This window comes from Oncorhynchus clarkii, chromosome 12 (genome assembly GCF_045791955.1).
Source record: "Oncorhynchus clarkii lewisi isolate Uvic-CL-2024 chromosome 12, UVic_Ocla_1.0, whole genome shotgun sequence".
NCBI classification, from domain to species: domain Eukaryota; kingdom Metazoa; phylum Chordata; class Actinopteri; order Salmoniformes; family Salmonidae; genus Oncorhynchus; species Oncorhynchus clarkii.
In genome coordinates, this window is record NC_092158.1 from 14,622,244 (window position 1) to 14,638,081 (window position 15,838).

The 15,838-nt window shown below is 40.6% G+C and overlaps 1 protein-coding gene across 1 annotated transcript; it reads left to right on the top strand.

Annotated features, from left to right (window-relative positions):
• Window positions 1-5,366: 5,366 nt before the first annotated feature.
• On the top strand, window positions 5,367-14,952 carry LOC139421878 (MORN repeat-containing protein 5-like). Its single transcript, XM_071173006.1, has 5 exons — window positions 5,367-5,468; window positions 5,672-5,819; window positions 6,549-6,660; window positions 6,899-7,030; window positions 14,873-14,952. The coding sequence occupies exons 1-5, from the start codon at window positions 5,422-5,424 to the stop codon at window positions 14,950-14,952; spliced, it is 519 nt and encodes a 172-aa protein (XP_071029107.1). The 5' UTR covers window positions 5,367-5,421.
• Window positions 14,953-15,838: the final 886 nt, after the last annotated feature.

The window sequence follows — 15,838 nt, forward strand, 5'->3', positions numbered from 1 at the left end:
AAACACGGTTTAGCCTAACCTGTTTTATCTGGGGATTCCGCTGCTTATTGAAGCTGGCGGGGTGAGGTCCTTGCGTGCCTACCAGGGATTTGACTACATGACAATCTTAGAGAGAGCCACTTGGGACCAATGGATCCAAGCTTATCTGGCTGCTCGTTAGCCAAAACTCAACTTGAAGTTTAGTTTTCCTCCAAATTGAAACGGTCCTATGCCAATATGTTTTCACTGTGATGACGGACAATGGATATGGCTTGATAACATACCTCAATTCAGGGATGGAAGGTTTTTCTGTACTCCTAATTATTCCATTATTTATTTATTTTTAATTTCACCTTTATTTAACCAGGTAAGCTAGTTGAGAACAAGTTCTCATTTACAACAAGCAACGAAATCGAGAAGATTGATATGCTGCTAGTTTTGAATTAAACTGCATTTTTCATCAGCATGCTATGCTAGTGAATGCTAAAGCAGCCTATTGGATCCCACAACACTTCCGGCAGCTACTCCCCAACGCTATATATCGCATTTTCATTGAATCCAATGGGCTGCATTAGCTAGCCTAGCATGTTGATGACAAAGGCAGTTTAATTCAAAACTAGCAGACCGTTTCGACTTAAAGGAAGATAGTTTTTAGCTGCTAGTAACCTTGTACAGGGAGCCTACCCAGCAGGCAATGCAACCCAGCCCAGGCTGGCGCTAACATGAACGCAGTAATTCCATAAAAATAAAATGTAATGTATTCTCTTGGCCAAATTGTATATTCATAAATGCAAATGCTGTGGGATTTTTGTATATTTTTTTTAGCTTCTACAATTGTATACATTCCAGAAATCTGTGAAACATATATATTTTTTTTAAAATCATATATATATATATATATATATATATATATATATATATATATATATATATACACACACTGAACAAAAATATAAATGTAACATGTAAAGTATTCCATGTCACATGTTTTATGAGCTGAAATAAAAGATCCCAGAAATGTTCCATATGTTCCATTTTTTGCTGAGTTTATATAAACCCTGCTTTTCTGATGCTGTGTGTTGGCTAATGAGAGGCTTTCAAGCTACCAGCTGCCATATAGAGCCCCACAGTGTACGTGTCATAATACCCATAACAAAAAAATGAATGGTGAAAAAACGATTGAAACCGCTGGTTCCAATCGTTTTTTCACCATTCATTTTTCCCATTAGGGATTTTAGAAACACTTAAAATAAGGGCTGTGTTTTGTGTAAGTTTACCCTGGCGTGATGTTTTGATAACCATGTAAATCTCTATGACATGGTGATTTTTATCAATATACACTGCTCAAAAAAATAAAGGGAACACTTAAACAACACAATGTAACTCCAAGTCAATCACACTTCTGTGAAATCAAACTGTCCACTTAGGAAGCAACACTGATTGACAATAAATTTCACATGCTGTTGTGCAAATGGAATAGATAACAGGTGGAAATTATAGGCATTTAGCAAGACACCCCCAATAAAGGAGTGGTTCTGCAGGTGGGGACCACAGACCACTTCTCAGTTCCTATGCTTCCTGGCTGATGTTTTGGTCACTTTTGAATGCTGGCGGTGCTTTCACTCTAGTGGTAGCATGAGACGGAGTCTACAACCCACACAAGTGGCTCAGGTAGTGCAGCTCATCCAGGATGGCACATCAATGCGAGATGTGGCAAGAAGGTTTGCTGTGTCTGTCAGCGTAGTGTCCAGAGCATGGAGGCGCTACCAGGAGACAGGCCAGTACATCAGGAGATGTGGAGGAGGCCGTAGGAGGGCAACAACCCAGCAGCAGGACCTTTACCTCCGCCTTTGTGCAAGGAGGAGCAGGAGGAGCACTGCCAGAGCCCTGCAAAATGACCTCCAGCAGGCCACAAATGTGCATGTGTCTGCTCAAACGGTCAGAAACAGACTACATGAGGGTGGTATGAGGGCCCGACGTCCACAGGTGGGGGTTGTGCTTACAGCCCAACATCGTGCAGGACGTTTGGCATTTGCCAGAGAACACCAAGATTGGCAAATTCGCCACTGGCGCCCTGTGCTCTTCACAGATGAAAGCAGGTTCACACTGAGCACATGTGACAGACGTGACAGTCTGGAGACGCCGTGGAGAACGTTCTGCTGCCTGCAACATCCTCCAGCATGACCGGTTTGGCGGTGGGTCAGTCATGATGTGGGGTGGCATTTCTTTGGGGGGCCGCACAGCCCTCCATGTGCTCGCCAGAGGTAGCCTGACTGCCATTAGGTACCGAGATGAGATCCTCAGACCCCTTGTGAGACCATATGCTGGTGTGGTTAGCCCTGGGTTCCTCCTAATGCAAGACAATGCTAGACCTCATGTGGCTGGAGTGTGTCAGCAGTTCCTGCAAGAGGAAGGCATTGATGCTATGGACTGGCCCGCCCGTTCCCTAGACCTGAATCCAATTGAGCACATCTGGGACATCATGTCTCGCTCCATCCACCAACGCCACGTTGCACCACAAACTGTCCAGGAGTTGGCGGATGCGTTAGTCCAGGTCTGGGAGGAGATCCCTCAGGAGACCATCCGCCACCTAATCAGGAATATGCCCAGGCGTTGTAGGGAGGTCATACAGGCACGTGCCACACACACTACTGAGCCTCATTTTGACTTGTTTTAAGGACATTACATCAAAGTTGGATCAGCCTGTAGTGTGGTTTTCCACTTTAATTTTGAGTGTGACTCCAAATCCAGACCTCCATGAGTTGATAAATTTGATTTCCATTGATAATTTGTGTGTGATTTTGTTGTCAGCATATTCAACTATGTAAAGAAAAAAGTATTTAATAAGAATATTTCATTCATTCAGATCTAGGATGTGTTATTTTAGTGTTCCCTTTATTTTTTTGAGCAGTGTTTTTGTTCTATTTATGCTCAGATTTGAAAATGCTAGTTAGCATAAAAGTAGACCATGCAAGACTACAAATCACTGCAAACTCCTGCACCTCATCTTTAGCTGACTCATTTGCTAACAGGTATTGTGTCAATTTAAAACTTGCCCAAGACAGTTCACAGAATTGTCAATTTAAGTAAATTTAGCCAATTTATGAATTACTAAATTTAGTTAACATTAGATAGTTAATCCAGAGATTCTTACCTTTGCCTCGATTCGGCAGTCTCATCCAGAGCATCATGGCATTTGTAGTTGTGTATGATAGCCACATTAGCAGTTAACTAGCGTTTTAATGTTTTTTTTGAGGGGGGGGGGGTAAATACAGGCAAATATATTGATGAAAGTTCCCTTGTCTGAGAGAGATTTACACAGTTATCGAAACGTCATGCCAGTGTAAGCCTACACGAAACACAGCCCTTATTTTAAGAGTTCCTAAAAAATCCCCTATGGGAACAATGAATGGTGGAAAAACGTTTATCCTTTCTGACCACTAGGAGCAATTTGTATTCAGTTGTGTACTGCAGTTTCTGTGGACCCCCTCCCTGCAAGATCGGAGTTCGTGCCCCTCCCAACCTAAAAAAAAACGAACAGATTTAATGCGTCAGCCACTCAATAACAAAGTAAGTATAATTTGAAAGTGTATAAATTCCAGCTAAATACTGTATATAACTATAGATAGTACACTGTATATATGCTATATATAAACAATCCTATTGTGTTCTTTGAAATACATTTTATTTCGTATTAATGTTAAGACCTTCATAAACACAATCAAATACTTTTTGAGATAGCATATATTAAATGTATTTATTATTAGACTGTTAGAATGTTGACCCACCCCAAAAAGTAGGGCCCGAGCCTGAATTGGTATGGCTGGAGGCCCGGTGTGGTGACAATGATGGTTTCTGGGAACTGATGGCTTTTAGTTGAAGCTAGATGGAGTACAGCATTTTAGCCTAACCCTAACCAAAAATGATATGGTCTGGCCTAACCTACCCATATCAATTGGACAACATAAACACTTGGCTTGCTACAGGTGGAAATTCTAAAAGTTTTATGAAGGACATGGGAGGGTTACTTTCAAAATGATTAATTTACAACAACAACTTGATGGGAGGCAGACCCCTAGAGCTCCCTACGTTGTGTGGGCGTGTGGTACGCCAATATTTGTATTGTCTCAAGCACTGAGCACATTTCAGGTCTGCTGAGCGCAAACTTGAACCTTGTGAAATTTCTATGCAACTTCCGGCACATTTACTGTGAACACTGAGGTTGTACCCACTTTAATGTATTGTTTTAACTGGGGCCAATTAGGCTACTGTGGCTATTTGATCATAATGTAGGTAGGCCTACCAGAGTGGCCTACTATAAAAAAAAACAATGGAGAAAATGCTTTATATTACATTTTAATATAAAAATAGCAGTTCTATCATTCAGCCTACGGTAGCAGCCAATGTGTGGTGTTCAATGTAGGCCTACATTCCATGAGACTTTTGAAAAAACATGCAGGGCTTGACATTAACCTGTTAATGCACTTGTCCTTCAGACAAGGTGACTGAAAATGTTGTTGTGTTATTTGACGCAAGAAATCACTTTACAAAATTAAATTCATTATTATTCCCATACCATTATTACAGAGAACCAGACAAATTATGCTACCCTCTGCCTATTGGCTACTTAGCTTATTCAAGCCTTTCTCAAAATACAACATTGCCCCTTTAAGACAAAGAAAAAACCTCCTTAATGGACTCACTTTTCAAATATGGCTAGAAATGTACAAGGTTTGTGCTCTTGTAGGAACAATCACTCCCACATTGCTGACTACAAATTAGTTTTAACTGGGTTAATAACTCACTAACTAGCAAAGAATATGAACAAATATACACACCTGGCTACATGCAACTCTTGCTTTGATTTCAAAACAAGCCATTATAATCCTGACACTCATGCTGTAAAACAGTCCAGTTCCAAGTGAACGGCACAAATCCATAAATGGCAATGGTCTATTTGCATATAGTTAGTTTTGCATACTAAGTCTTGCATAGTTCGTTTTCTTTCGGGTATGTTGCGTTGAAAGTGTCTAATATTGCGTTGATTCGATCACCATTCCCACATTAAAGGGAAACGTTGACTTGATAGTGTTAACTAATGGGGAAAACTCAAGAAAGTTGAGTAAAATTCAATCTCGTGCTTCTCTGTGCTGGTTTTTCTTCTGAGCTGCAGTCCATGGGGAGTTGCGCAGGCCCCGGTAGTTTAGAGGGAACATTGGATTCAAGTATTGTGTTTACAAGACTTATTATTTTCTAAGACAAGAGACAACATGTTAGACTTCTTTTATCATAATACACTTCATGCGGTGAAATATGAAAAAAAGAGACAAGGCACAAGTTTCCCGTTTCCATGGCGACGTTGTCACACAACCTGCTTGCTGCAGAAACCAGACAGCTGTCGCTAAGCTAACCTCTGTTTTTCATTGTAACTTCATAGCAAATATGGAGTTCACAGGGAGCAGTTACACTGGAGCCTTCAAGAATGGCAGGTAAATTAATTTTAAAAAATTGCCGTAGGCCAGTTTGCAAAACTTCTATGTGTCAAAGTGTAATGTGACATAACGTTAGCTAGCTTACTTTAGCAGTAGTGGGTAGCTAGCTAGCTTGCACCAGTTCTGGCACAAGTTGAAGTCCAATGTTCTTATCATCTCACCATTGGTGAATTAGCTATGTCCTTTGTTCTGTTCCTCAGGATGGAGGGAGAAGGAGAGTATAAATTCCCCACAGAGACAAGATATGTTGGGGATATGAAGGATGGCATGTTCCATGGAAAAGGTGTTCTCTATTTTCCAAATGGAAGCAAATATGAAGGAACTTGGGAGAAAGGGATATCCAAACAGGTGTGGAGCATACTTTCTGTGATTGTGTGTGTGTGTGTGTAGGTCTGTGTGTCTGTGTGTGTGTGTGTGTGTGTGTGTGTGTGTGTGTGTGTGTGTGTGTGTGTGTGTGTGTGTGTGTGTGTGTGTGTGTGTGTGTGTGTGTGTGTGTGTGTGTGTGGTGTGGTGTGTGTGTGTGTGTTTCGCATTGGTTATAGTGGCCATTACATCTGGTCCCCTTTAGCAATCATTCACATTCATTGTCGCAGTTATTGCGTTTCCATACCTCTCCTCCAACATGTGCTCTCTGCATGTTCCACACAGGAAAAACATTCCTTTTTGGTCAACCGTTCATTCATGCGTATCTCAGCCATAATAGTAACCAGTTCGATTATTATCATGATTACTGCGGTCCATTAGACATGATCTAGGTTTAGCAAGCCCATGACCAAACACACCTCACTCCCATCCAGCTCAGACCTCTCTTTGTTTCATGGTAAAAACTTCACAGGATATGGAACATAGATCTCTCAACAAAGGATACACGATTAAAGACTATTCAACCATATTGACATACTTAGGCCTATGTTGTGGTGAAATGTAATTCCCCAATCCAAACAGAATTGAAGTGGTGAAAAGTTTGTCTGTTTTTTTTCCCCCTAATATCCCTTATTTGCCATTAGATACAAGTTTCACATTTATGACTAAATAACAACAGTTATGTTGCAGGATACTACAGTGTTTCATTCACAGGGAAAGTATACCTTCTCTGATGGGCTTGAGTACCAGGAGAAGGACTGGGACTTCTGTGATGGTTATGACAGACAGTTCTACACTGAGAGGTGCAATGGACTCAAACCTGCAGGTAAAACATGCACTTCTTCTTTTTAAATGAAAATCTACCTTTTTACAAGCAGACTAAATCGTAAAGTAATAGGATAATAATCTATTCAGTTTCAATAACCTTAGCAATGGGATAGAACATATTATCTCAATGGTTTTTACCACAATCTGTATGTTTTGTCAAATTCAGTCACCTTGTTTTTTGTTGTTTGCCTCAGGACTTGACCAGTCACTGACTCTCTGTCTATCTGTCCTGGCAGGGGAGTCTCAGCTGACAGACCTGGACCCGCCGCGTGTCATCCCAGATGGCTGCTATGACTGTGGGGACGGCTTCTACGACCCCAACACCAGGGTTATCACTGACTATGAGCATCAATTCCTGAGGAACGCAGGTGAGCAGAGACTGTTGGAGCTCACTTCAAGGTTTTGACACTGAGTGTGAAAACAGATCCAGGCGTATTGTATCACATATATTTCTGACCTCCGGCTCATTTGAATGCGCAGTAACCTCCAATTTTCCAGTACTGAGTTTGACTTTGTCTTTTATCTTAACTTATCATATTTTTGGGCCTCATTCCTTTATCACAGGGGTGCAACTTTGGTTTTAGAAGTGGGGGGACATAACTTTATTTATTTATATATATATTTTAAATCCAGTTGGATAAACACCCCAAACAGGTTACCCAACCACTCAGAGGCGTCCACATGGCCCTAAAGCACACAGTTTCCTTGTTTTGTATGACATTCCAATGATAAAACTGGGGGGGACAAAAATGCAATTTTAGAATGTAGTACAAAACGAGGCGACGGTGTGCCTCGTCCCCAGCAAAAGTTGCATCCCTGCTTTATTATAATGTTCAGGGCAATTATTATCCCATCAGTAAACTCTGGTCACCTGGGAAACATTTGATATTAAAAACTGATAAAATACTCTAAACGGATTACCCATATTCTCTAATGTAAGATTATTTCAGCCAGATACTTTGCTGAGGCAGCCTTATTACCCCATAACTCATCATCTGTAGTCCTCTCAGCCAAGCATGCCTCTCCACTGCAGTCATTTTAGTTTTGTTTTCAAAGGGAAAATTTTAAACACATTTTTTCCACCCATTGAGTGCTCGATGTGGGATATTTGATTTGAAGGCAACGAGGTCTGTCAGGTTTTGAGATAGGAATTCCAATAGCCTTGCCAGTTTTTCATAGTTTTTGCATCACCAGACAATGTCATGGATTACAAACGGTTATGGATCTAATCGTCTCTCTGTGAATGGGATGGATGGGGGTCTATCTATGGGAGACAGCCCAGCTGTGATGTCATCGTCTGTCTTGTGAAATAATAGCCACACTATATTCTATCTCTTGCCATAAGTTGCAGCTAAGTCGGCATTATTTGGAAACAGTGAGTGTATAGGCTTAGACTATATACACACATAAAATGCTAAATATGATATGAAAGTGTATATTTATGACTGCCTTTGATCAGCCTGCCACAAACACAGGTGTGTGTATGTGGATGATCACTGACTGACTCAGGGGTTTAGGACTTACTGGTGGTCCCAGATTTACTAGAGGTCCTAGTCAGACCATGACATTCCGGCAATGGTTTAGGATGTACTAGTGGTCCCAGTCAGACCATGACATTCCGGCAATGGTTTAGGATGTACTAGTGGTCCCAGCCAGACCATGACAGGCAGGCAGTGGTTTAGGATGTACTAGTGGTCCCAGCCAGACCATGACAGGCAGGCAGTGGTTTAGGATGTACTAGTGGTTCCAGCCAGACCATGACAGACAGACAGTGGTTTAGGATGTACTAGTGGTCCCAGCCAGACCATGACAGGCAGGCAGTGGTTTAGGATGTACTAGAGGTCCCAGCCAGACCATGACAGGCAGGCAGTGGTTTAGGATGTACTAGTTGTCCCAGCCAGACCATGACAGGCAGGCAGTGGTTTAGGATGTACTAGTGGTCCCAGCCAGACCATGACAGACAGGCAGTGGTTTAGGATGTACTAGTGGTTCCAGCCAGATCATGACAGACAGGCAGTGGTGTATGATGTACTAGCCAGACTATAGTTTGGTAAACCCTGTCTAGAGTAACTATACGCAACATGATACAGATGAGTGTCCTCATATTAATCACTGCTTGATCCGGAGCATGCAAATCTCATTTATGTATATAGACAACAGACAGACAAAAACAGACAAAGAGATGCATATCCTGAACAGATGTCCTGAACATGTGCAATAAGAAATATGTTCAGATTTTTTCCTTCATAACAGTTCTGGTATTGACCAAAGAAACGGAGGGGAGGAAGGTAGTGTTGAAGGAGAAAAGAGGAGGAGCTGTAAAATACAGTTGTTCCAATCATTGGATTCAGATTAATTTGGTGTCTGCTGTTTGTACTGCGTATTGGTAGGGCATTTTTCTACAGGAAATCTTTGATTGATTTAGCAGTATACCGTAGACGGCCTTGGGTATTACAGCTACTATCAAGGATGAAATGTCAGCCATTCAAAACCACCATTATAAACTGGGTGGTTCGAGCCCAGAATGCTGATTGTCTGAAAGCATACCACGGGTATGACAAAACATGTATTTTTACTGTTCTAATTATGTTGGTAACCAGTTTATAATAGCAATAAGGCACCTCAGGGGTTTGTGGAAAGACATTCCTTTTCCACATTGCATCGTGCCTAATAACAGCACTTAACCGTGGTATATTGGCCATATTGGACATATATGTATTGCTTTAATATACCCCTCAGATCCATTATCTTGATGCTCCATTTCTGTTAGCCCTTACTTAGGAACTAATATAGTGAAGAATTTAAAATGAAATATGCATATAAGCTTTCAATAGACAGCCAGTGTGTGTGAGGAACCGCACGCACAAGAAGGATCATTGGGCCTCGTCACATCACGTGACGAGGAACACTGTGTCCTCTGGATCTATGTTAATAATCTCTGAGAGGTTGAAGGTATGTCTGTCAAAATGGGTGTGAAGATAGAATTTAATGCCAATGGCTTCCATCCAGGAAGGAGAAGAGCAGAGGGCCCCGGCACTAACTGGACATTGAGAGGAACTGCTCTCCCTGTGGGGACCATGTGTTTTGAAGAGGAGAGGAAAGAGTGCAGTCACCGCTGTGGAAGAGGACAGAAGAAGGGATGTGTGCGGGGGGAAGGGGGAGCGGAGCAGGGCCCTCAGACCAGAGCGATGCTGGGCCAGGCAGGAAGGGTCAGGGAAGTGCCCAGGCTTTGGGCCAAGACATGAAAAGAAGCACAAAAGCAGATGGAAGGAAGAAGCCCTGAGGAAGAATCTCTGAGTCTTCACAGCAGCAGCCCAGCTGAGGAAAGATGAGGTGAAACGGGTCATCTGGACTAGACCCAACCCCTCTGAGGTCGGTCCAGTCGGGGGAGTGGAGTCGTGGCGCGGGTGGAAGTAAGGTGTGTCTTACTTCCACCACCTTCCTGCCAACCAACGCCACATGGAGCCCACTGCTGCCTGATCAACTGACATGCTTGAATTTCTCCAGCTATACAAGAGCTCTTATGGAGCAGCTTTTTAATTCCAGAGATACATAGAGTGCATCATCCATCACACAATATACGCTACAAACTGAACAGAGTCAATAGTGGAATACAGGAACAGATTGAGCTGATACACACTACATCTCTGCAGTCTTATCAGCACAAAACGAACTATCTGTAATGTAAAGTACTTAAGTAAAAATACTTTAAAGTACTACATAAGTAGTTTTGGGGGGTATCTGTACTTTTTCTACATCCATAAAGAAAAGGATGTACTTTTTAATCCATACATTTTCCCTGACACCCAAAAGTCCTCGTTACATTTTGCATGGCTGGCAGGAAAATGGTCCAATTCACGCACTTATCAAGAGAACATCCCTGGTCATCGCAATTGCCTCTGATCTCATTAAACACAAATGCTTTGTTTATAAATTGTGTGTTGGAGTGTGCCCCTGGCTATCCATAAATAGAAAAAAATTAAATGGTACCGTCTGGTTTGTTTAATATAGAGCATTTGAAATGATTTATAATTTTACTTTTACTTTCAACACTTAAGTATGTTTTAGCAAATTTACATTTACTTTTGATACTTAAGTATATTTAAAACCAAATACTTTTAGACTTTTACTCAAGTATTATTTTACTGGGTGACTACCCTTTTTACCTGAGTAATTTTCTATTTAGCTATCTTTACTTAAGTATGACAATTGGGTACTTTTTCCACCACTGGTATTTATCTGTCTGTCTGTAATTGTCTGTTGTTCGCCCTGGCATCGAGTAGAAGCAGCCCTACAAGTGGTCAGGAACCCTATTGCCACATTGTTTGTTGCAGTTTCCTGTTTCTGGAATAACTTATTTTGAAAGTCGTAAGGGTTCACATTCAAAACATCCCTCTGCCAAGGAAAACAGCCTTGGTTTGAGCTACTGCCACTTGGTTGTGAGTCGAGGTGTGTTCCCAAAATGGCACCCCTATTCACTATATAGTGAACTTCTTTTGACCGGAGCCTGATGGGGGCTTGTGCCATTTGGGACGCAGACAAGCGGAAGCCTTTTCAAGCTGATACAATCAGCGTATTCATGTTTACTGTATTATCACTGGGTACAGGTCAGTGTCTTCATATTCACTGTAATATCACTGGGTACAAGTCAGTGTCTTCATATTTACTGTAATATCACTGGGTACAGGTCAGTGTCTTCATATTTAATGTAATATCACTGGGTACAAGTCAGTGTCTTCATATTTACTGTAATATCACTGGGTACAGGTCAGTGTCTTCATATTTACTGTAATATCACTGGGTACAAGTCAGTGTCTTCATATTCACTGTAATATCACTGGGTACAAGTCAGTGTCTTCATATTTACTGTAATATCACTGGGTACAGGTCAGTGTCTTCATATTTAATGTTATATCACTGGGTACAGGTCAGTGTCTTCATATTCACTGTAATATCACTGGGTTCAGGTCAATGTCTCCATATTCACTGTAATATCACTGGGTTCAGGTCAGTGTCTTCATATTCACTGTAATATCACTGGGTTCAGGTCAGTGTCTCCATATTCACTGTAATATCACTGGGTACAGGTCAGTGTCTTCATATTTACTGTAATATCACTGAGTTCAGGCCAGTTTCTTCATATATACTGTAATGTCACTGGGTTCAGGTCAGTGTCTTCATATTTACTGTAATATCACTGGGTTCAGGTTATCATGGTTATTTTTACTGTAATAGCACTGGGTTCAGTTCATCGTATTCATGTTTACTGTAATATCACTGGGTACAGGTCAGTGTATTCATATTTACTGTAATATCACTGGGTACAGGTCAGTGTCTTCATATTTACTGTAATATCACTGGGTTCAGGTCAGTGTCTTCATATTTACTGTAATATCACTGGGTTCAGGTCAGTGTCTTCATATTTACTGTAATATCACTGGGTTCAGGTCAGTGTCTTCATATTTACTGTAATATCACTGGGTTCAGGTTATCATGGTTATTTTTACTGTAATATCACTGGGTTCAGTTCATCGTATTCATGTTTACTGTAATATCACTGGGTACAGGTCAGTGTATTCATATTTACTGTAATATCACTGGGTACAGGTCAGTGTCTTCATATTTACTGTAATATCACTGGGTTCAGGTCAGTGTCTTCATATTTACTGTAATATCACTGGGTTCAGGTCAGTGTCTTCATATTTACTGTAATATCACTGGGTTCAGGTCAGTGTCTTCATATTTACTGTAATATCACTGGGTTCAGGTCTGTGTCTTCATATTTACTGTAATATCACTGGGTTCAGGTCAGTGTCTTCATATTTACTGTAATGTCACTGGGTTCAGGTCAGTGTCTTCATATTTACTGTAATATCACTGGGTTCAGGTTATCATGGTTATTTTTAATGTAATAGCACTGGGTTCAGTTCATCGTATTCATGTTTACTGTAATATCACTGGGTACAGGTCAGTGTCTTAATATTAACTGTAATATCACTGGGTTCAGGTCAGTGTCTTCATATTTACTGTAATATCACTGGGTTCAGGTCATCGTGTTCATGTTTACTGTAATATCGCATTATGTTCTTTCCTGAAACCATCTCCTCTACAATCCTAAATCAAATTCAAATCAAAATGTATTCATCACTTACACAGTTTACAGCAGGTATAAAAGGTACAGCGAAATGCTTATGTTCCAGGTCCCTCGACAATGCAGTACATTAATCAATAATTATTTACATTTCAACAAATAGACTCCCCCACAATCATGACAACTCCAATGTCAACCATACTCCAGTATTAGCCCAAGTAACCGACTGGCAGCATTAAGTAATGTTAAGTCTATTGGTCAAGGTGATCTGACAGCCATTAAGTTAATGTAACACTTTAAAGTGTTGCTTCTGCATTAGTTGGCAGGAAACACTTTTCCCTTTGAGTGTTTTTTAAGGATTAAGATAAACATGTTTTAACAAGGAGCCATTATCGTTTCCCTACCGCACCATGTACACCACTGCTCCTGGGTGAGTCGGAGCTTTTTTGTGAGAGAGTTGGGAATTAGAGAGAGTTTGGAGAGAGTGGGGAATTAGTTGATATCCAGTTAATGGCCAGCAGCAAATGTCCGGGGGGGCTAGAGGGAAAGGCATAGTCAGTAAGAGAAAAGTGGTTCATCAACAAGACAATATTTGTAGCAACAATGTCATGTTTATGATGTGCTAATTGATATGCATTATACAAAGGGTGGGTCTAATCCTGAATGCTGATTGGTTAAAAGCGCATTCCAGCCGGTGTCTATTCCACAAGTTAAATGTAACAGGCAATATAGCCTACAGCTAGTGTACAGTGTTTCCAATCATTTTGTTGTTCTTGTACTTTTATCCTATTTTATTTCATGACAGTCATGTGTAGATAAATGAATCAAACAATACAGCCATGCATCCTACAATTATTTGGATCTGGTGGATAATATTTTTTGGAACAGATTTAGGATTTTAATTTTATTTTTTTTAACTAAAATGTGTAGGCTAAATTCTTTTTTCCAATAATTAATACATTCCAAATGAATGTCCCTAAACGCCCCTAAACACTCATTATGGAAGGCTTTCTATAAGACGTCCACAGTAACAATTTAAAAACACATGAAGTGTATGTTAAGTGTTCACAATTTACATTTTATTTCAGATTGCTTCCGAACCATGGTGGCCACCTGTGCCCTCAAATAGAATTGTATTAAAGTAGGAGTGACTTTTAAACACTCTGTGAACGATCACAATACAGGGCAAATTACAGCATATGAAAATGTGTGAATTCTATCTCATTACCATACGCGCTCGGAGAAACGGAAGGCCTAATTGCAGTTCTATAAGACCTCGCAACAGGCAGAAACCGGTGCAGTGGTATTAATTGGTTTAAAATAGTGATGAAATGACCTTCTTGACGCTGACCTCCGTTTGTTGAGAAGGGGGAGGCAACACAACGCGACAAAAAGGGTGGATAGGCTGTTTATCGCATGCAGTTACCGTGGTGCATGGAGCAGACCGTGGCCCGTTCGCAACTGTGATTTCTATTTCTGAACGCGCGCGCCAGGTAGAGTGGCGAGAGAGGCGACTTGGAGTGGCTGGGGCTATCGCAGGCAATTACAAACAATCAGGCTAGAGCTTCAGACCTGTGCCCAACAATGGGCCCAGCGCACACTGTTCCCCCAGATGAGCTCTCAAGTGTGTGCAGCTGCGACGCTCCGATTCAGTCCCAGCAGAGATGCTACCTCTTGCTCTGCAATTATCAAGTAATTTCAGTTTTAACTATGAAAAACACTATATTATCCGCAGTTTTGGTAGTCGAGTCATCCTTGTTAAAATTGTCGTTCATTTTTTTGGTGATTTATTGGTGGTTGAAGTACCACTAAGAAGTTATTTTCTCCTAATTGTTACCCTGATTTTTCACTGAGATGTAAATCGTTATTGAGTTGAATGTGTCCATTTCAAAAGCTCTGATATAATTATATGCATCCAGTCCAGTGTCCTTTTTTCGTCTTCCTCGATCACATTTTAACATTACAATTTTATTTAATGAACTATTAGAATAAGTTATTTCTTTATACCCTTTCAGTTAGAATAATTGTGTGTTTAAAACGTGTTTTAAAAGGTTGTTGCTTTATTCTGACCTTCATGGTCTTACTTGATTATTCTGAAAATCTATTTATTTTCCTGCAGATGACTATGAACGGGAGTGGATTGTGTCCACTTGTCGGAAGAGCTGGGATGAGATCGTTGGACATTCACCTGACAACTAGGCTGAATTTCAGAACTGGACATTGAGTTGAGGGGCCTGAGCAGCTGCTGATTTAAAGGCAGCTCATTTATGGAATGTTTAACTGTATAGGCTACCTGTGAATCATATTTTGTGAAATATGGAATATTACACATTTTCGTTATATATATATGATTTTAACAGATGCATAAAAACATCGGTAGGTTTATTTCAGATGCACAAAAACACAGCGAAACGCATGTAATGTAGCCAGCCTATACTGAAATGAAATGTGATAAAGTCTAGATCGAAAAAGATGCTAATGCTTCAAACATGTTCATGCAGAATGAGGAAAAAAAACATTTTGGATTTGTAACTTGTAAAGCCATTTGTTTACGTGTAATGTTTGTCCTTAATTCTCTGCATGGTGCTTGGTGCTGCCTGTGTAATCAGTGTCAGATTGTTCTCTCAAGTGTCCTGAAAGACTCTGCAGGTAGCAGCCTAATGGATGCAAATCAACATGAGATGACTTCCTGTTATACGTGCAATATATGCAATATATGCAGTTGCTATAGGCTTTGTTCTAGTTGTAGTCTTATATTGATATATATCTTGTCTGTCTCTACAAAAACACACCAATGTAAAACCCTCAAAATCGAACATGCATTCAACTATAGAAATATGCAAAGAAATCTCAATATAAGCTCCGATAATTGTATTTTCTACTATAATGTTGTTGTTTTTTTTGGGGGGGGGGGGGGGCATATTTCTGTAGTTGTATGCATGTTCGATTTTGAGGGTTTTACATTTGTGTGTGTTTTTGTACAGACAGACAAGCTTATATTCTGAGTGAGACGTTATGTCTGCCTCAGCGAGAGCTGCCCTTTGAAACAGAACCCAGAGTAGGGGATCAATCTCATGATGCAGCC